The sequence below is a fragment of the Neopsephotus bourkii genome, unplaced genomic scaffold, assembly GCF_033783945.1.
Source record: "Neopsephotus bourkii isolate Nb327-2 ecotype Australia unplaced genomic scaffold, CSIRO-AGI_Nbou_v1 NB_39, whole genome shotgun sequence".
Taxonomy (NCBI): domain Eukaryota; kingdom Metazoa; phylum Chordata; class Aves; order Psittaciformes; family Psittacidae; genus Neopsephotus; species Neopsephotus bourkii.
The window spans coordinates 57,814-78,631 of record NW_026900556.1 but is presented as its reverse complement, the minus strand read 5'-3'; the positions used below and the strand labels follow the sequence as shown (position 1 = coordinate 78,631).

General features: G+C 55.0%; 2 protein-coding genes across 7 annotated transcripts in view; one reads left to right on the top strand and one right to left on the bottom strand.

The window, feature by feature from the left end:
* Positions 1–13,333, top strand: part of TNRC18 (trinucleotide repeat containing 18) — a 55,264-nt gene extending 41,931 nt beyond the window's left edge. For 2 of the 4 annotated variants that reach the window (XM_061345822.1, XM_061345813.1), the window contains exons 17-29: positions 615–854; positions 3,162–3,604; positions 4,403–4,564; positions 5,400–5,541; positions 5,991–6,108; positions 6,392–6,467; positions 6,758–6,866; positions 7,562–7,678; positions 7,805–7,969; positions 8,468–9,762; positions 10,098–10,334; positions 10,815–10,889; positions 11,426–13,333. In XM_061345822.1, coding sequence (XP_061201806.1) covers positions 615–854; positions 3,162–3,604; positions 4,403–4,564; positions 5,400–5,541; positions 5,991–6,108; positions 6,392–6,467; positions 6,758–6,866; positions 7,562–7,678; positions 7,805–7,969; positions 8,468–9,762; positions 10,098–10,334; positions 10,815–10,889; positions 11,426–11,632 — 3,386 coding nt within the window. In that variant the 3' untranslated portion in view covers positions 11,633–13,333. Of the gene's footprint in view, positions 1–614; positions 855–3,161; positions 3,605–4,399; positions 4,565–5,399; positions 5,542–5,990; positions 6,109–6,391; positions 6,468–6,757; positions 6,867–7,561; positions 7,679–7,804; positions 7,970–8,467; positions 9,763–10,097; positions 10,335–10,814; positions 10,890–11,425 lie in introns of all 4 variants that reach the window. The other 2 variants (XM_061345794.1, XM_061345803.1) reach the window with 1 other exon arrangement.
* Positions 13,334–14,759: 1,426 nt separating this feature from the next.
* SLC29A4 (solute carrier family 29 member 4) lies at positions 14,760–20,512 on the bottom strand. Of its 3 annotated transcripts, XM_061345783.1 has the most exons (11): positions 20,425–20,512; positions 18,502–18,671; positions 18,067–18,198; positions 17,847–17,960; positions 17,640–17,768; positions 17,153–17,227; positions 16,585–16,850; positions 16,368–16,503; positions 15,930–16,117; positions 15,486–15,726; positions 14,760–15,411 (listed from the first exon to the last, which is right to left on the bottom strand). In XM_061345783.1, exons 1-11 carry the CDS (start codon positions 20,451–20,453, stop codon positions 15,269–15,271), a joined length of 1,623 nt encoding a protein of 540 aa, XP_061201767.1. In that variant the 5' UTR covers positions 20,454–20,512; the 3' UTR covers positions 14,760–15,268. The 3 variants fall into 3 exon arrangements, with proteins under 3 accessions (XP_061201767.1, XP_061201759.1, XP_061201762.1); XM_061345775.1 differs by having other exon boundaries at positions 16,368–16,850; XM_061345778.1 differs by lacking the exon at positions 17,153–17,227 and having other exon boundaries at positions 16,368–16,850.
* Between the last annotated feature and the right edge of the window lie 306 nt (positions 20,513–20,818).

Sequence of the window (20,818 nt, the reverse complement as noted above, 5' to 3'; positions counted from 1 at the left end):
ACACTCCTCCAACACTGCCTACACTTATCCCCCGTCTCCCTTATGCATTCCAAATCCATTGCTTTCAAGTTATTTCCCTCCTTTTCATTTCCTCCTGCCCTTTCTCCTCTCTCTGTCCTCCTTGCCATGGTGCAGGCTGATCTCTGGTATTCCCCTTCCATGCTGATCTCTGGTTCTGATTACACTAATGGATTTTTGTTATGGAGGAAGGAGGTGGTGGGTGGGAGGGGAATCCCACAGCTCCGAGGTTGGGATTTTCAAAGGGATTAAGCTTTTAATTCCTCCTGAAAGCTGCAGGGAAGGAGTGCATGGCATCCTTTTCAAATCTCTGCCAACACCCTACTCTTCCCTCCCTCCTCTTGAATGGGTCCTCCCTGCTGTACCCTATGTTGCTGTGTCCTTCAAGGGTGGTGGTAGGCAGGGTGATACTGGCTGTATGGCTGCAAAGACACGTGGGTGTGTGTGTGGCCAACATCTTCTGGCTCAGCTTGTGGGGGGCTCAGTGCTACTTAGGTGAGCACAGAGCAACAGGAGAGTTACACTTTGGGGTTGAAATGTGGCTGATGCACAGCTCCATTAGGTTTGTAATGGGCTTCCTCTTTTCTGCATGCTAGATTCTAGCTCAGAGGAGGATGAAGAGGAGGATGAAGAGGAAGAGGAGGAAGCAGAGGACTATGGGACAGATGGCACCGACAGGCTTTCATCGCCTGCCCTTGATGAGAGCGGCCTGGGCCTTCTAGCAAGGTTTGCTGCCAGTGCCATGCCCAGCCCGATCGTTCCCCCTCCACTCTCCATCATCCAGCTGGAGGCCAAGCAGAAGGCAAAGAAGAAGGAGGAGCGGCAGAGCCTGATGGGTGAGTTGCCTGGGTAGGGTTATTGCCCTGGGGGCCAAGGTGGAAGGTTCAGGAGGTCCCAGCTGTGCTGCAAGAGAGCAGGTTGTTACCCAGACACTGTCCTGCCCTTTCTTTGCTTCTAGCTGCTTGGTCCTGATGCTGAAGGAAGGGGGAATTGCCTGGCAAGAAAACAAGAACCACTCAAGGGTATGGCAGGTTTAGCACCTGCAGCCATGGCTTCCCTAGGGGTTCTGTCAAAGTTTCCTCTTGTCCTATCTGGCGATCCTTAACAGGCTGCAAAGGCAACCGATGGGATACTGTGTCCCCTTGGACAAGAGTGCTGAAGGCAGTGAAGAGCTGTTGGGTTTTAGGGAAGGAAGCATGTGCTCAATGCAGCTGATCGTAAATACCCAAAAAAAGCAGAGACACCCAAGAAAAACCCTTTCAATCAGCCCATTGTATCAGCTTCCCCATAGAAACCAGCCAGTGAGAGTTGAAACAAGCATTCCTTCCTCTGCTCTGTGTTCTCAGTGCCAGACCCTGTGTTTCTGTCTCTGTCCTTGTCTCGGTTTCAGTGTCTAACACATAATGGGGAGTTTCATTTCTTCTCCTCCCTGTGCTCTGCTGCACAGGTGCCCGCTGCTGACATCGTCCCTGGTCAGACACATCTATATGGGCTCCATTTATAAATTCTCTATTAATATTTATTAAGTGATGATGGAATTTATAGCATGCTTCAGAATGGAAAATGATGTCTTCCTTGGGAGCCTGGCTTGTTTTAACACTGTTTCCGTGCTATATTAGGCTTTTGCCGACTTGTTCCAACAGCCTCTGTTAAGAATTTATTGTCTTGTAACCTGCCCTCCTTGAAACTGGAAGTGTCTAGAAATTGCCTCATGCTGTAGTGAGAGAAGAGGAGGAGTGTTGTAATTTCCAGTGGGTTTTTCATTTTGAGCCTTGCCAGCTTTGGTTTTTGACAGGCTTGCTCTTTTCCTGCTTGTGCTGGGGCTGTCTCAGGGGACGAGGTTTGGGTAGGAGATGAGAGCAGCTTCCTGCACACTGAATTTCCCCAGGAAGGTGAGCATAGTGGAGAGAGAAGGACTGGGAGGAGATGCTTTCCATGCCTCTGCCTCCTATATCTTCATTATCCCACGTGGATGTTCAGTTCCTCGTGTTCTTTCTCTGCTGTCCTGCTCACAGTGGTTGTCACAGCAGGGGCTGTTCACCGCTGAGCTTGAGGGGAGTTTGTGTCAACCTCCCTGGCATGAAGCAAGGCCTCGTTTCAGACCTGGCTGGTCTGAAGGCACAGGCATGCAGATGTGTGTGCAGAGAGGGGAGGGTACAAGAGAGACCTTTATGTAGAGGGAGAACCAGGTTCTACTGGTGTCTGTACACACTTTCAGAGGTGCTCTGCCACCCCGTGAGTTCCAGTGTCCTGGAAAATCAATGGATCTAGAAAATCTGGGCTCTGCCTCTTGTTCCAGCATAGACTTAAGTGCATGACCTTGGGCAGGTTTCTTGGCTGTTCATATCTCTTTGATGGCACAGTGCCTCTGCAGCCCCAGAGCTTTGCCTGCCTCCTGCCCATGTTGCTTCATGTGGAGGTGCTGCTCCTGCAAACATATGGCCTTGTTCTCTTCTATCAGATTGTGGGGGAACACGCTGAAGGTGGGGGACATTCTGGTGTTCCTACAATAGCTTCTGGCCTCTGGGTACTGCTGTGCCTGTGGTGCTGAGCAGAGGCCAGTGTGAGGGGGTTTCCATTTGCCACAGACAAAAGATCATTTGCCTCTCTTGAATTTAAGGTAGTTACCTGAACCAGTAAAAAGATCTGTGGTGTCTGTTGGCCAATGGGAAAAAATGAGCTTGAAATACAGGTTTATTTGATTTGTTAAAAGAGATTGTTCTCCTGCATCTAAGGTGAGACTGGAGAGGACTCCCACAAGGAGAGGAGGAAGGCTCAGCTTGTGGGGTTCGTGCTTGGCTTCATCTGAGCAGCTCCTTTCGGTTGAGGGGCAAATGATAGAGTAGCTTTTCTTTTAAGAGCTTCCCTGCAGGGTTTGGGTTATGGGAGAAGAGGACATCCTGAACCACACTGCCTGAGTGGGTGGGCTCTGGTCTGGGATGAGGGAGACTTGGAACAGGGAAATCAGTGTTTCGTGGGGCAGAAATGCACATCTGAAGGATGGAGGGGTTGCAAAAGGGAACAAGCAAGGGCTCTGTTAAGCAGGCACAGCATCTCCCGTGGAGCCCCAGAGCTTCCAGCAGGATGTGGCCCCTCTTGGCTCAGACTGGGCTTTAACTGATGGTTAAATCTTTTGCACCTAGGGACAGAGTTTGAATACACTGACTCCGAGAGCGAGATCAAGATCAGGAAGAAATCTCCTTCAGGACTGCTGAGGGGAAAGAAGGGGCCTCTGGAGGCAAGCAGCATCCCGCCAAGCCAGGCCCCCAGCAGCCTTGACTCCGGATCTGGGAGCACTGACAAGGCCAAGCTTGGGTCTGAGAAAGGCCGGAAGCTGAAGAAATTCAAGTCCCCCAAGGACCTGAGCTTTGAGTTCGGGCTGGAGGCCAGTGATGATGACCTGTGGAACCGGCGCCGGAGCGAGCGCATCTTCCTCCACGATGCCACCATGTCCTCGGCCATGCTGACCCCGGTGGCCCCTGCCAGCTCCACTCCTGTCTCCAAGCCTGGCCGCTGTGGCAAGGGGGCACCCATGAGCCCCAAAAAGGAGGGCAGCAAGGGGAAGGAGAGGAAGGAGCTAAGCAAGGTGAGGAGTGCTGTGGGATCCTGGGACGCTGAGGGTGAGGGGGGGTTGGTTAAATCTGCTAGGGCAGGGGAAGGTTGAGTCCTGTTTCGTAGTTGCCTCAGTGCTTTTTGGCTGTCCCTTGTCACCCCTGCCAGCCCCGTGTACACCCAGAGAAGCTGTGAGGCTTGGATTTGGCTCACAAATAGTAAAAGCTGGTTGTGTTTGACCCTGTTGCTTGTATCACCCTCCATATCCCAAATCCATCCTGTTTGGATCGGCCAGAGTGGACACGTATGAAATCTCTTTTCCACTCTGTGCAGCCTTGCTTGCTGAGCTGTCGCCCCCACATTGGCCTTTAAGGCTGTTCACCTTTTATCTGATGTCTTCTGAGGGCTGTCCCTGGCTGGTGGTGGCACTGATCTCTGGGTTGCTGGCTCTTCAGCTTGGCTGAATGTTCAGCTCCCTCTGCCTTGAGCTCAATTCATGGCAGCGTCATGGAGGAGCACTGATATGTGGAGAGAGTTAGACAAGTTAGCTGTGGCATGAGGCCAGCTGGGATCTTCTTGGGGCTCTTTGGGGGAAGGTTTGATGGGCAGGAATGGCTCTCCAGGGTGATGAAAAGCTCTTCCCAAAATGCATGAAGCCTGAAAGCAGAGCTGGGAGATGTAGGAAGTGGTGCAGTCGGTAAACTTAACAGCTGGCTGAACGTTATCCTTCTGTGCACAGCCTACTGTGCTCCACCTTTCCCCTCGCCCTCGGCCCAGGTCTTTACCAAACCTCTCTTTACTGATGGGAGTGTTTTCTTCTTCCTTTTAGCAGCGGAAGAAGGGTAAAGAAGCTCCCTGCTGCTCCTCCTCCTCGTCCATGTCTCCTCCTGGCATCCCTAGCTCCCCATCTGATGTTCGTGTCAGCCTGGCGAGTGCCTTGGGCTCCACCAAGAAGAGCAAAGCCAAGGTGAAAGCCAAGGAGGTGAAAAAAGAGGTGAGGAGCTGGTTCTAGTCTGGAGGATGGCTGGCAGGGTCCTGCTTTCTTCCTGGACTGTTGCAGTGTGAGGGAGGGAAAACAGACATGCAGGTTTTGCTGGGGTTGTTACAGGCAAAATGCTGGTTTGAGAAGCCTAAAATCCAGGGCAGACTTGGTCAGGTAGTGCCTGCTGCTACCATCTGGTGTTCCTTTGCCTTCATCCCTCTAATTAAGGAACAAGTGGGGTTTTCTCTTAAGGCTGCCACGGGGTGGAGGGAGTCCTGCATAGCAAGGACCAAGGAGGTGGTGATGGAGTTGACTTGCTCAGCACCGAGTGAGCCAGGTCACATCTGGTTTCTGCTCCATTGCTGTGGCCTGTCTTCTCTCATAACACACATTACTGCATCTTCTCATTGTGAGTGTGATGTTTATGGTCTGGTGCAACAGAGAAATGGATTGTGGGGCGTTTAAGAAGAAATGGAGTCAGTGCCTGCTGCCTGGTCAGTGAAGTCAGCCTGGGGAGCACTGTGCAGAGAGGTGGTGAATGCAAAGCAAAGCCACGGCTGTCTGCTCCACAGCATCTCTCCTAACCTCCAGGGTGTTGCTGGAGATGTGAAATGGCTTTTGGTCAGCTGTCAGTGATGCTTGGGGATAAACCCAGAAAACCAGAGGGCTTTGTGCAACCAAAAAGCAAGTTTGGGTACACCCCCTTAACTCTGTGTGATTAACATTGCTGAGGATGGAGACAGGATGGTCCCAGTAGCCTCAGGTTCCTTGTTGCTGGAGGAAGGTGGGATGGAATCAGACTGTTGCCTGTTGTCATCCAGCTGACGTGCTGTTTGCTCTCCTGCAGAACCGAGGGAAGGGAGGAGCTGTCAGCAAGCTCATGGAGAGCATGGCAGCAGAGGAGGACTTTGAACCCAACCAGGACAGCAGCTTCTCAGAGGATGAGAACATCCCACTGAGCATGCTGGTTGAGCGACCACCCACACCAGGTGAGGGGCTGGGGGCCTAATTGTGCAGGTAGAGGAGATGTGGAGTTTCCCAGAGGAGGGTTGTGCTGCTTTTACACATCCCTTACCCAAAGCCGTGAGTCCTTGGGATGGAGATGCCGCTTTTCCAGCCAATTTGGCCTGCCAGAAACAAACTTTACCAGAGTAGCCCACTGTGACATCTAGATGTGAAATCCAGCCTCTGAACTGCCCTATTTTCATTAACTAGTATATTATTATTATTACTAAGGGGGGGACTTTTTGTTATTAGTAAGAGGGCAAAATTTGCTGCTGCCAAGATGTAGGGAGAGAGAATGAGCCCTTTCTGCGAAGGGCTTCTGGTCTTTACCTAGGGGAGGGTAATGAGGAGAGTATGAGGTTTCCTTTTCCCCTTCCTGTTGCTTTTTCCTCTGTGGTGCTCTCTAACCCCATCTTGCTCCAACACCTCACAGCTCCCCGCTCCTGCATAATCGACAAGGATGAGCTGAAAGATGGCCTGCGTGTCCTCATCCCCATGGATGACAAACTGCTCTATGCTGGGCATGTAAAGACTGTGCATTCACCAGACATGTGAGTTGTGGGGCTGCTGTATCCACCTGGCTCTGCCAGTGAATGGGGACATCACTGATCCAGGGATTAATCTGGGAATTGTGTAGAGCTGGCAGGAGAGAGACTGACAGAGCCTGCCAGGGAGGGAAGGAAAGTTCACTCTAGTTTATCAGTGCTGAGGAAAGTCTAATTCCCTCTCATTAAATGCTATCAGTTAAACTGGTGGTGGGGCTCAGAGGGAGGTGGTAACTGATCAGGGTGATCTTTTCCATGTGCAGTGCCTGACTGGGCCTTTGTGTTTCAGATACCGTGTGGTGGTGGAAGGCGAGAGGGGGAACCGTCCCCACATCTACTGCCTGGAGCAGCTCTTGCAGGAAGCGGTATGTGAGGCCAAAGGGGCTGTTGAGCCCTGGTTTGGGGTGCAGGAGGCTTCCAGCTGGGGTTGCAGGGATACCTGGGTTCTGCCCCCATGGCCTTGGTGTGGGGCACTGCCCCATGGCAGTGGGCACTAGTCCTTCACGTTGTCCTGTGAGCAGAGAGGAAGGTATTTCCCAGCAGCAAAACTCTCCCTTGCCTCCTCCAGAGCTGCTTTGCTGCATGCCAAGTGTGATGGGATGGTGTGTGCTGGGCTCAGGAATGTCAGTAATTGCCTTCCTCTTACCCTGAGCAGATCATTGACGTGAAACCACCTTCAGTGCGGTTCCTGCCCGAGGGCACGAGGATTGCAGCCTACTGGAGCCAGCAGTACCGCTGCCTCTACCCAGGGACAGTTGTCCGAGGTAAGGCCACGCTGACTGCTCTGGCCTGTGAACCAGGGATGTCTCAGTCCTTTGTGTCCTGAGGGATGTCAGGCTTGTGTGGGGATGCCCTGAGATCTGCTGTGAATGTCCTGGGAGTCAGAGACTGGCCTTTTCCTCTCCACTGGGTCATGGTGCTGGTTTAGTAACATCTTACGGTCCAGGAGATGCGCTCTCCTAGTTAGAAGTCTGAGCCATTAAAATACCAATATTCAACACAGAGTCAGAATTAGCTTCAGGCACCAAAGGTTTCTGAGGTTGTGGAGGTTTCTACATCACCTGCACACTCATAGCTTTGCCTCTTACACTCCCTCATCTGGTCCCATTAGAAAGTCAGTGAAGATCCCTCTACCATGGCCAGTCTTGCTTTTGTGCTTCTGGTTGCGCTATGTGTGTATAAAGGAAGAATAGCAAGTTACAAACCAGTGAAGCTGATGCCAGAAGAGATTGTGGGAACACAGCTTATTTCTCTTGGAGAGAAGGGGTAAAGCAGCAGCTTGTGGTTGCTAAGAGTAGTAGCAAAATGCTCTCCCTGCACAGCCTAGGAAAGGTGGGGACAGGAAGCTTTGGAGCTGTTGCAGGATCCCCATCTCCCCTGTGTCCACACTTCCCTGACAAGGAGTTTGTAGTCTGATGTTTGTTCCTAATCCCATCTTCTGCTCTCCCCCAACCCACAGGAGCCCTGGATCTGGAGGAAGATGGTGATCTCATCACAGTAGAGTTTGATGACGGGGACACAGGACGTATCCCACTGTCTCACATTCGGCTTCTCCCACCTGACTACAAGATCCAGTGTGAGTCTTGCTGTTCAGTTTTTTGCATGACATTTCCCTCACTACGAAATACGGGGAGTTTCAGGCACCTCCTTCTGAGACTCTGGGATGTTTGACTACATTTGATGTCTCTCTGATCTGTTCCAGGTGCCGAGCCTTCCCCAGCCCTTTTGGTGCCCAGCACCAAGCGCCGTAGCCGTAAATCCAGCAAAGACACTGGAGAAGGAAAAGAGGGAGCTACACTAGGATCAGAGGAGCCTGTGTCAAAGGGCAAAGGCCGAGGGAGAAAGCCAAGTGTCAAGGCGAAAGCTGGTAGGTTGTTACCACTGCCGGACCTGGCGCTGAGATTCCTTGCACAGCTCTCCCAAAGTTAGAGCTGCTCTTGGGGCAAGAGTTGAAGGGGAATGGATGCACTGCTTTAGTGCTGAGCATCCATGCATCAGCTTCCTCTGCTGTGGCTACAGTTTGCAGGAGGCTGGCTCAGAAGCTGGCCTGCACTGCAGAGCCCAGTCCTGTTTTCAGCTGAGCATCTCAGCAGCCATCAGTTGGGCCAGAGATGCAGGAGATCTGCACTTTGGTTCCCCTGCAGTCAAAGCAGCATCACTGGGCATTGCCTGTCAGCTGCTCACAGGTGCTGGCATCAGGTCAGGCTGCCTGGTAGGACCTGTGCCTCCTTGAAGATACCTGAGTGGTCAGGAACAAGCCAGCCTTGGCCAGAGACTGGTCAGCATTGGTGTCTGGTTATGTCTGAGCTAACAAAGCCCATCTGGATGGATACCACCATACCTTTGTGTTTCCTCCCCTCTGCAGAAGAGGCTGCCTTGCCAGAAGAGAAGGATCAGGTTGAGTCGTCCCCTGTGACCTCCTCAGTCCCAGAGAAGCCAGCCAGCCTGGGCAAACCAAGCATGAAGGGGTCCCGAAAATCACAGCCGCTGCCAACTGGAGGCTCTCCGGCTCCCACAGAGGAAAAGAGGTCAAAAGCCAGCAAAATGAAGATCTCCACTAAGCTGCACAGCCCCCCCCAACCCACTTACCAACCTGCTGTGTTTGGCAGCATCCTCAGCACAGAACCCTACAGCGACCTCCCCGGGACACTGGCTTCCTTCAGCTCCAGCGATGCTTCAACGTCAAAAGCCAAGGCCAAGAAAGGGCGGCCCACAGAAGAGACACAGGAGTTTGGCACCATGGTCAAGGCTCAGAGGAAGCATGAGAATGAAATCCTGATCAAACTGGACCATGAGGGTGTGATGTCTCCAAAGACAAAGAAGATGAAGGAAGCGATGAGGATGCTGGAGGACTCATCCCTGGCCAGTCGCAGGGATGGCAAGAGTCTCTTAGGGCTGGGCTATTCCCCTGCAGTGGGTGTGGAGGGCAAGCAGAAATCTGCTCGAGCCAAAGCAGCTGAGGGAGACCCTTCCCCTGCCAGCTTTGGAGGGAAGTTTGATGGCTCAGCAGAGAGCCTCACTGCTTCAAAGGACCAGGAGGAAAAGGCAGCAGCTCCAGCAGCCGTGGAGGAGTCTGAGAGCAACAGCAGCGACAGCAGCTCGGAGTCAGAGGGAGAAGAGGAGACTGAGAAGAACCGAGGGGAAGCCCAGGACAGCAGCTCAACCAGCTCGAGAGCATCCACACCCCTTTCCTCCTCCAACTCCTCGTCCTCTTCCTCTTCTAGCAGCAGCTCCTCCTCCTCCTCCTCTTCCTCCTCTTCTTCAGCCTCATCAACCTCTTCTTCATCAAGCTCCAGTTCTTCCTCCTCCTCCACTACGGATGAAGATTCCTCCTGTAGCTCTGACGACGAGGTAGCTGAAGCCCAGCCAAGTTCCTCAGTGCAGCAAACCCTCCCACCCAAGCCAACCAAGCAGGCAGGGAAGTCCCGCGCATCCTCCCACCCGCAGAGCCAGAAGCAGCCGGCACAGCAGCCGGTGCAGCAGCCGGCACCGCAGCAGAGCGGCAACAAGAGCAGGCCCAAGAAGCGTGAGGGCATCCACCTGCCCACCACCAAGGAGCTTGCCAAGCGCCAGCGCCTGCCCTCCGTGGAGAACAGGCCCAAGATCGCTGCCTTCCTCCCTGCACGGCAGCTCTGGAAGTGGTTTGGGAAACCCACACAGGTAAATGGAGCTTCTCCTGCTGCTCTGTAGTGCTTGGTGCTGGTGTTTGCATTGTGGTGCTTCTTACCTTGCCCTTTCCCTTCTCTTGGGGTGGTGAAGCTCTGCTGGCTGTGTCCCCAGCTGAGGTCTCCTGTTTGCAAGGAGATTGGGGTTAGTCTTCACTGTATCTGGGAGAACCATGGTGTGTCCCTCTGCCCATTTCCCTGTGGGAGTGCCTGCGGATGCTGTGGATCTGCCTTCAGCGAAGGGTGGGATGCAGGACAGGGCAAGCAGTGGCGGGTAAGAAAAACCAGGGTAATCCCTGATCGCTCACCTCTGTGAATCTCTCTTGGCAGAGACGAGGAATGAAAGGGAAGGCCAGGAAGCTCTTCTACAAGGCCATCGTCCGGGGCAAGGAGATCATCCGCATTGGAGACTGTGCGGTGTTCCTCTCAGCCGGCCGCCCCAACCTGCCCTACATCGGCCGGATCCAGAGCATGTGGGAGTCGTGGGGGAACAACATGGTGGTCCGGGTCAAGTGGTTCTATCACCCAGAAGAAACCAACCCTGGGAAGAAGCTCAACGAAGGCAAGGTAGGCTGGTGTCCTCTGCTGAGAGATCTGCAAAGCTGCTTGTTTCCTTTTGAGTCCAAGGGTGAGGAGGCATCCGTGGCCCTGTTACTGGTACCATAATGCTTCCTCACTGTTTCATGTTTTGAGGGCTGCCTGTGGTGTGGAAGAGCCTGATTTTTACCTCTTGAACAGGGGAAGGGTGGGTTTATCACACTAGGAAAAGACTTTTGTTGGAAATAAAGACTTTTGTGTTGATCCAGAAAGAGTGTCAAGAGCCAGATTGAGCTCTTCTGTAGTGTAAGAACTACTGGCCTGGTGCTCAGCAACAGTCTAGCACACACATAGAGTGTGATTTACAGTAGGCTCTTAGGGTTTATTACCTGTGGCTGGGGACAGAGGTTGAGACTTTAAAGGTACCTGTGGTGGTAGGAGGTAATAGCATAGAAAAACCAACTCACTCACCTGCTTTTCATTTCTGCTTTCTCCTCCTCGTGGACACAGCGCTGGGATCAGAAGTCGGGCAGGAGTCTGTCCACAGCTTTGCAGGCGTCCAACCAGAGGAAGGACTTTATGGAGGTTGGTGAGGTTGGGAAGGGATGCAGGGGACTTAGTAACAAATGCTGCTGGGGAGGTGCCCCCTGAGGTTTTCTGGCTCTTTTTGCTTCAGCTGCTGAGTCCTCAGTGCCCAGGACTTTGGATGGGTGTTTTGGGAGGGTGGGATTAGCTGCAGGTGCTGGGTGTTGGGAGGAGCAGAGGGGTGATATCCAGCTCCTATCTGAATTAAGGATTGCAGACTCCTGGCTTTCGTATTCCCCTGTCTGTGTGCTCAGCAGCCACGGCATTCTCATCAGTGGGAGCTGAGTGGAAGCAAGGAGGGCTCAGGTTTAGTTTGCTGGGTGGATTGTGGCCACTGTGCCCATGGGCCCCTGCACATTCCCAGTGTCCCTCCCTGGGGCTGGGAGTGGGGATGAATGGGGAGTTCTGCTTGAGTATGAGCACAATTCCCAGCCGGTCGTGATGGATGTTTTCCCTGCATGTTGAAGGTGATGTTGTGAATGCTGTGAGATCTAATAGCTGCTTCTATTTCCATCTCCCTCCTTCCTGCAACCCAGCGAGCCCTCTACCAGTCCTCCCACGTGGATGAAAACGATGTCCAGACCATCTCACACAAGTGTCTTGTTGTTGGCCTGGATCAATACGAGCAGATGCTAAAGACAAAGAAATACCAAGACAGTGAGGACCTCTACTACCTTGCAGGGACCTACGAGCCCACTACGGGCATGATCTTCAACACCGATGGGGTCCCTGTCATCTGCTGACCGCCCAGGGGACACGTGCCACCCCCTGGGAAGGGACGGGACAAACCTGAGGACGTGCCTGTTCAGACCACATGATTGTTTCTTTCAATGCTCATGAATTCTGTGTCACACTACGGACAGGAGAGCGCGAGAGACACGAGGAGGAAGGAGAGGGCTGAAGGAAAGGGGTTGGGGAAGCAGTTTCAGGACTTGAGGAAGATGCTGGTGGGAGGTGGTGGTGTTTGAAGCCCCAGGCTCTTCTGGAAGTGGCTTTAAGTAAGGTGACACTTGACCAACTTCTTCCTTCCTCCTTTTGGTCCAGGAAAGCACATGGGTCTCGTGATCATTTCACCAGCGGGACCCCCCCCAACAGGAGGGATCCCTTTTGTGTCATTTGCCCCCATCGGTAACTCGGAAGCCGCCTGTATGTGGAAGGACACCTGATAGCCTTCTGCAGACGCTCCTCTCCGTCCTTATATTCCCTTTCCTGCTTAGTTCCGCATGACCCTTTAGGAAGGACAGGGTGAAAGAGAAAGGAGATGAGTCTCTCTCAGCGCCTCATCTCGATCCTCTCAGCGCCTTTTAGCAGTTCCCTTCCCCTGGAGGCCCCAGCAACACGGAGCACGAAGGGGCAGAGTTTCCCCAGCATAGAGATGGCAGAAGAGGAAGGCTGGGAAGACGAGCCAAGATCCAGTCTGGATTGCTGCCTTCCCACTGCCTTGAACAAACAGTCTGGACCCACCTCCCCTGCCACTCTGTGCCCCTCCTGCCCTGGTAAGGCGTTGGGGGAGCAGGCACATGGCGAGGGGTTGACGCTTGGTGAGCAAAGAGCTCATCTTGGAGCATGCAGAGTGAAGGAGGGCAGGAAATCACTGGGAAAAGCTGCTGCTTGGTGCTTGGAGAGCAGGAGACCATTGGATTTTGGCATCCCTCGCCCAGCTTTATGCCCTATGCCTCGCCTGAGCAGAGAGGTGGAGCTGCTGGGAAGCCCTCGCTCACCGTTTGAAGGGAATGAGGATAGTGTGAAGCCCGACCATCCGCACCTGTGGCATTGCCACAACCAGAGCCCCACTGCCACCCTGGGCTCAGGATGGGACCATCCAGCTCACTCCATCCAGCCGTCCAACCTCCCCACGGCTCCGGGAGAGCCACCACCACCACCATCCCCGCTGCCTCGCTCCCGCTGGGCACATCCCGGACCTTTGGCATCACCAGGGTTGGGACAACCGGAGGAGAACCACGCGACGCTGGAACATCCTTGCACTTAAAAACACACCTCCAAGAGACGCACTGATCTTCACAACCACCGACTCGCACTACACATTGCCAGGACGTGGAGCGGGGCCCGGCCCGGCCTCCGGTGGGGAGACGTTTAGGACAAGGACATATGGAAAACTCTCCACCCTGGTACTGGAGACTGGAGGCCAGGGCTTGGGGAGGGGGGAGAGGGTCACCCCTGCAACGTTACCCCTCGTCCCTAAACCAAACCACATGGTGCTGAGCTCGTACCATCTCCAGCCCGGGCCGCCGGCGCCGTGGCGCATAGCGACGGTTCTAGCCTGTACAGTTTTAATGTACCGAAAGACTCGTTAAGCCCCTCCTGTATTATAAGACTTTAAATGGATTCAACTTTTTAATTATAAATATAAATATATATATATAAATATAAATATAAACTTTTTAAAACTGTGAAAACAAAAAAAAATTATGACATTATAAAAAGGAAGAAAAAAGAAACCAAGGCAACAACAACGACAACAACAACACAACCCCACCTCAAGGCCCAAACCCACGGCGAGAGAAAGGAACACAGTCTGACCTTTAGAATCTTATTTTTTATTTCCTGTTGGATTGTGATTGTAAATGATCTGGGAACAGGCACACATCACCCCCCCCCCCCTTTCCCCCCCCAACCCCAGCTCAACGTGTACTGTACTTGTAGAAGCAAATTGTGTGAGCCTATTTTAAAGAGCGAGAGAGAGCGCGCGCGAGAGATTGAGAGAGAGAAAAAAGAGATTTTATGCTAATGTTAAATAGAAAGCACTTAAAACCCGCTGCCTTCTATGGAACACAAGGATATTTCAGACAATCGAGAGGAAAGGAGAGCCAGGTTTTTGTCTTTTTTTTTTGTTCTGTTTTATGTTGTTTCTTTTTTTGTTGTTGTTGTTGTTTAAAACGATTTTTTTGGCATTCTGTTTGTTGGAGAACTCCGTGTGATCTTTTTTTTTTTTCATAAAAAAATAACAAAAAAAAAGAAAATTCATTGAAAAAGAAACCCCAAAACAAAAAAAACCAACAAACCACAACCAAAAAGCATCCCCATGAAGCATCTGGTCTTTGTCTCACTTCTAACAGCCCGGTTTTGCCTCCCTTTGGTGGTGATGGTTGCTTTTTGGCTCAGCTCTGGGGAGACCCCATCCCTCTGCTGTACCCTGACACACAGGTCTGTGGGGCAGGAGGGCTGTGAGTCCGGTGACCACACTCCTGCACCCTGAGCCTTGCAGGGGTGATGTTTTGAGGGGGAAACACTGAATCTGCTCATTCTGTTGGGGCTTGGCGTGGTGAGACCCTGCGGTGTTGGTGGTGCCAAGCCTGATGCTCGCTGCCTTCTCCATCCCTTGGCTTTGCTTGCTTGGGAGGTGGCACCACCGAATCATGGCACAGTGAGGTGCTGCCGGTCCCAAAAAGCATCAGCCTCTGGTGTTGGCACCTTCTCCAGCTGGTTCCTGCTCTGCTCAGCCCATTCCTGCTTGCTCCTGCCTTCTGCAGCACTTTGGAGGCTGGCAGGGCTTTAATGGGACCTGATGGCAAGTCCAACTGCCCCAGGTGACAGAGGGGAGCCAGGAGATGGGGAGCAGCACAAGGGGTACCCCAAGACCCCACAGGCCTGGAGCAGGCATCACCACTTATGTGTTGGCCAGCTCGGCCAAGTTGGGCATCATTGCAAAGACATTTGATAGGGCATCAGCTTTACTTGTAGCCCTTGCACTACCCTGAAGCTCAGCAGTGGCATCTGCAGTGCTGTGGCTTCGAGACCCACGTCTGCCCCATTGCAGTGGGGCAGGGGAAGGCAAGACCCTGCCTCTCTCACAGTTTGGGGGGGGCAAAAACCAAAACATAACCCAGAAAAAGGTGGTTTTGTGAGTTGGGTTTTTAACAGCGATTGGTGCATCTGGGGTGGGATTGTGGTTTCAAGCTATTGGTGAAAGCCTGCAGCACCACCAGTGAGAGCTGAGACCCACTTCCAAAAGCCACTGGGGCCTGAGGGAGCTTTTCCTTCCTCTCTTGCTCCTCCTCTTCCTCACCAGCCCTCCATCACCACTCTCCCCAGTGCTGGTCCTATTCCCTTTGGCATTTGGCTGTCTTCCTCTTGGCAATGGCTTGGTTCAAACAGAAGACACCCCCTTGCCTCCACTAAAGAGCCCATCCCTGATGGGGAGCCCCCCAAGAGCAGTGTCACCCTAAAAGGTGGCCCTGCACAGCATGGGCCATTTTGGATGCCACAGCCCCATGCCAACAGCATTCTGGTCCCTGTCCTCCTTGGGACAGCATTCTGGCTCCAGGCTCCATCCCCATGGAGGGACATGGACCAGGCAGGGCGATGGGGACCATGGTGGGAATAGGTCCCATCGTGTCCCCATCACCCCGCTATGGGGCTCAGTACCCCAGTGTAAAGGAGCTGTTGGAGGTCTCGGTGTAGAAACAGCTGCTGTGGGATGTACTGGTGAGGCTGTAGGCAAAATAGGCCACAGCTGAGCCCAGCGTCAAGCCTGTCATGTAGGACACGGTCATGGTGTTCCCTGTGGGAAGGGACACAGGGTGTCAGGGTGCTCTGGACACCCCATATGGGATTCCCGAGAGGGCTCGGTCTTACCTGCCAGCTCCCGCTGCTCCGGGCTCACTTTGCCAGCAGCCAGGATCATGGGGACGCTGCCGAAGTAGCCATTGGTGATGCCCATCAGGAGGGAGAAGATGCAGGGCCAGGCAGGGTGGCCAAAGGTGGGCCTTCCATTGGGGTAGACACACATGATGAAGAGGGGGATGAAGACCACGCGGAGGCAGGAGTAGACGAGGAGGTGGGGTCCTCTCCAGTCGTAGGGCAGGGCAGCCAGGATCTGCAGCCAGGGGCAGAGACCATGGGGATGGGGAGGGCAACGTGGTGCCCAAAATGGGGCAGCAAGGAGATGGGATGGTGTAAGACCAACTGCTGCAGGAGGCCACCTCGGCATGGGGTGGAGGTGACCCTTGGTGTAGCCAAGCAGCGTTGGAAGAGGACACAACAAGGAGCCCATTGCATCGGTGGTGGCCTCTCTCCTACCTTGCCCACGAAGTCGGAGAGGTTGAAGATGGCCATGATGAGGATGGGGAGCCATTCCCCCAGGGTGCAGTTGTGGATCTCCGACTCCAGCCCGGGGAAGAGGCACAGTGTGATGAAGTAGGTCATGGCGATGGACAGCATGTAGGCCCAGATGAGCCGGGACACGACGTAGCGGTAGAGCAGCATGTCTGGCAGGGATGGGCAGCACAGCTCAGCCAAAACCCGCAGCTTTCCCCTTTGCAGAGCCTCAAAGGGGTCTTGCTTGAGCCCCAAGCGGTTGATGGCTCTCTAACCTCATCCAAAGAGATTACCCCATGGGTTTGGGCGTTGAGAATGGGATGACCCCCAAACCCCTGCGCCACCAATTGCTCATTCTCCCCTTCAAAATGCTGCAAACCCACCCCATAGGCACTGCTTGCCCCCAAACCCATCACCCACCTCTGAAGCTGGGCCAGCTCCTCTTGATCTTGGGCCGAGGGACATCGAAGCGCATGTAGGTGCCGCTTCCAGCCAGCTCAGCCTCATGGCCCGGGCTACCCTGGGGGGGACTGGGTTGCCCCCACTGCCTGTTCTCCTGCATGGGGGGAGAGGGGACACCAGTGCTGAGCTCCACCGGGACCCCGGGGGCCAGCGGGGGAGCCCACTCTTGGCTTACGAAGCGGATGTCCTCCGCGGTGACGTCGTGGTGGACGCGGTAACCGGTGCCGTGGTCCCCGGCGTCCCTTGCCTCGGGGAGCCCCTTGCGGGAGCAGGAGGTGTAGTAGCGCACGAAGCGGGTGCGCTTGACCAGGAGGTGGAGGATGAAGCACGTCAGCTCCATGCCGATGGAGATGAAGAAGAAGATGACCGTGTTCTCCTTCTCGTCCGACAGCAGCAGCTTGGTGAAGATGCGGCTCAGCGAGATGATGACCCCGGCGGTGCCTGGTGGCAAAGGAGAGCCATGGCCTCAAGGACACCCATCTGCATGCGTGTGATGCTCTGTGTGTGGGGCAGCCACCAGTGGTGATACCGGGGTGATGCAGCAGACATCCCTACCCCAGCCCGGTATGGCAAGTGATTCAGGCACCATTAAACACCCCAGTTTGCTGTGGAGCACCTGATCTGTTGGCAACCAGGCTTGGGCTGTGCTGGGGGCAGTGGGTTTGATTCACTGGGGCAGCAGAACAAGGCACAGGAGGGTCCCCCCAAGCAATCCCAAAGGGATGTGGATGTGGGATACTTACTCTCGCCCGTCATCACCCCTTGTGTGTAGCGCTTGGGCAGCAGCCCCGTGTAGCCATAGAAGCTGGATTGCTGCACTTCAGGAGAGATGCACAGAGAGGACAAGGAGGGATTATTGCAGCAGCCGAAACGCCAGGGAGAGGGAAGAAACCCACGTGCTTTGCCACCTGGGAGCTGCCTCCTTCCCAAAGCATCCTTGCCCCAGAGCAGGGGGGCTTTTTGCCTTCCCTTAGATGCCCCACCAGGAGCAGGGGCTTGGGAAGCCACCATAGTGACCCAAACGGCTTCAAAGCCATCGTAGTGTTGGGAACCAGTGCACAGTTTGGTGCTGGTGGCCCTGGACCAGAGGTGGAGGGGATGGAGCAGGGATGTGAGGATCATCTTATAGTGATAGAGATCACAGCATCCCGGGAGACCACGGCTCTTGGGGATGGATGGGCTGCTCTCCCAGCAGCTGTGCTCCCCCAGCATCACCAGTGTCCCACATACCTGTGCAGCCAAAGGCCACCACCCCGACAGCCACCAGGTTGATGGCATAGGCTTGCCTGTGGCTGAAGAGCTCCAGCCACACGTCGCAGATGCTGACAAAGAGCAGTGGCCCCAGGGCGAAGAGATAACCTGCGGGTGGGAGATGGAGGTGAGGGATGGGGGGCACAGCGTGGGGCCGTGCCGAGGGGCACAGGGACCCCCACTCACCCACAGAGATGCGGGTGTGCAAGCTCAGCAGCTCCACCAGTGCGTTGTTGAGGATGACGGCCACCAAGGCCACCAGGATGTAGGTGAGGCTCATGTCGAAGACGATGGAGGTCCCTGTGGAGAGGCAGATGATGGGGAATGGAAGGGTTCGGCCCCTCTGGAAGCAGCACCAAGTTATTCCCAGGTTTTGGGTGCTTGGGAAGTGCTGCTGGAGACCTACCTGGGTATTTATGGTGTAGATAGTCCACATCAGTGATGAAGCTGTTGTATGGCAGGAGAAATCCCACCCCGGCCAGCAGCATGGCAAAGTAAATCCCATGGTATCGATCCTGCGGCTCGGGATCCTCAGAAACTGCCCCAGAAAGGGAAAGAAAGAGATGTGACAGTGGCACTGCTGCCCTCCGGGACCTGCAGCAGATCCCAGCCTCCATGGTGCTGTCACATCCACAGCGCAGCATCCCACAGAGAAACGGGCCCAGGATAGGGAAACTCCTTCCCTAAATGAATGCATTTCACATGGGCACAAACAAGTCCCCCCCCCAAAGCCCATTTAGTGCATTTTGGGCCATTTGTGGCTATTCAGCCCATCCCAGGAAGCTCCTAAATGGATGGGAACACAGCAAGGAACCCATCTCTCGGTTGTGCCTGCCCTCACCCGGCTCCATGAAGGTGAGGATGCCCTTGGCCTGGCTGCCCCGCTGCAGCTCGTCCTCCTCCAGCTGGTAGCTGTCGAAGCTGAAGCTCATCACCACGTTCCCCTCCGGGGTTCCCGCTGGGCTCAGCTCCTTAAAGCGCTCGGCTCCCACTGAGCCCATCATGGGCAACCTGAGGGGGAGAGCGGTGACAAAGGAGGGGTGACCCTGAGCCTTCACCACCCTGCTGGATCGCTGCGGATCCTGTGGGCTTCATCCACCTGGGAAGATGCTTTCCCTAAGGAAAAGGGAGGTCTTGGACCCACTGGGCAGGGATTTGAGTGGGGAGTGAAGGGATGCTCCCAGTGCCAAACGCTGGTGCCGTTTCCAAAAGCAATGAGAGGAATTAATGGGTGAAAAGCATTCCCGGAGGGTGGATGCTGGGGAAGATCCTTGGGATGCTTTTGCTCCATACAAGCAGCACATGATTCCTCTGGTTTATGCCCCTTTTCTGCTGCCTGGGGCTGGGGCACCAAATGCATTTCTGCAGCCTGTCCAGGGAGAAAAGATGGGATGGGACCCGTCTTTTAAGGTGAATATTCCCTATCTTCTCCAAGGGACCCCGGCACAGCAAGAAGACAGCGAGCTGCCAGGGAAACCGCAGCAACCCGAGAGGATCCACATCAAACACAGCCCAAAAGGAGCTCCCCGAAGCGATGCTCCAGCATCAGCCTCCCAGACCTCGGTTCATCCCTTTGGGACCAAGCCCAGGCCCTGGGGTCTGCTCTGCCTTACCGGTACCAGTCGCTAGATGCCAGCCTGGCCCTGCTCCCGCAGCCCACCCGGCCGGGAAGGGGGGGGATGCTGCACACACGATAAATCTCCTCCAAGGCAGCAGGTTGAGAGAGGCAAAATCAATGGCAGTGATTGCTCTGCTCTCCTGCCAGCAGTGGCGTTAGCAGGAGCAGGGGGGGTGTTGCCAGCATCTCCCTTAGCTGTTAGATATGGGGGGACCCTGGGGTGGATGCTAAATGTGGTACCCACCGACCCAGACCCCAAAACGCATCCGCACACTGTGTAGCACTGCCACATCCCTAAGGATGTGTGGAGCTGATGGGGGCCTGGATGCACCTGGGACCCCCCCCATCCCAGAGCATCACACACAGAGCATCCCCGTGGGGCAGCTTTTGGCTGGGGACATCGCTGTTTATAAAGGAGCTGGTTGTGATTCCCACCTCCCTGTGCCTGCTGCTACCCCAGGGAATAAAACGCCGTGGGAAGCATCCCCCGGGATGCCGGGGAAGCCTGTTGCAGGCTTTTTCCATAGCAAATATCCCAGCTGGAGAACACAGTGCCTGGAAGCGCCCTGTACCTACTGTGGCCCAAACTTCTTGGGGCCAGGAGCAGAGCAGGATGCGCTGCACAGCGGTGGTGCTGGGCCAGGTCTGCCTCCCTTGCTCTGAGCATCCCTACGCTGTTGTAAAGCGGATTTCCCCCTCCCTTTGGATTTAAACCCGTCTCCGTGGGTCTTGGGCCCTGCCGCCCCTCTGCGGGTGGGAAGGGAACGGGTTCTCCATCATGGCCAGGGATGGGAGACCTCACCCGGGGACAGAGCAGAGCAGCGACCCTATCCCTGCTGTACCCCGGTACCCGTGCACAACCCCCCCCCATCAGGGCACGGAGGCGATTTTCGCTCCATCAAAAGGGTCCCCCGACATCTTGCAAGCAGGGAAGTTGCAACGGGGAGCGGGAATTCCGCATCCCACATCCTGGGGATGAAGGAAAGGCTCCGCGATGGAGGGAGCCGGTGTCCGGCCGCGCCCGGGGAGGATGCCCGGAGCCGGCGGGGGATGATGGGTGCTCCATGGGGCTGGAGGATGCAGCTTCCCTCCCCCAACCCCGTACCCCGGGCCCGGCCGTGCCCAACAGGTCGCGTTGGCTCTTACCTGGCTCCGCCGCGGCGGCTCTGCGGCATCAGCGCTGCCTTCACCCCGCTCAGCACCGGCGGCCGCCGGGCCCCGGCCCCGCCATACCGGAGCCGGCAGCGAGCGCAGCGGCTGCGAGCGAGGAGCGGGGCCGGCCCCGGTGCTGGCTCCTCCCCGCTCCTCCGGACCCCCCCAACCCCGAGCCCCGGGGGCCGCAGGAAGGGGTTTTCCAACGAGCAGAGCGCATCCCTATCCCGGTCTATAGGGACCGCCCATAGGCACTGCCTGTAAGTACCGGGGGGGGGGGATTTTGGAAGCCTGGAGCTAATTACAAAGATGGATTCGTTCGAAGAAAGCCCTGGGAATTTCCTTATGGATAGGAGGTTTGCATGGATAGGGTCCTTCCCGTGCTGTA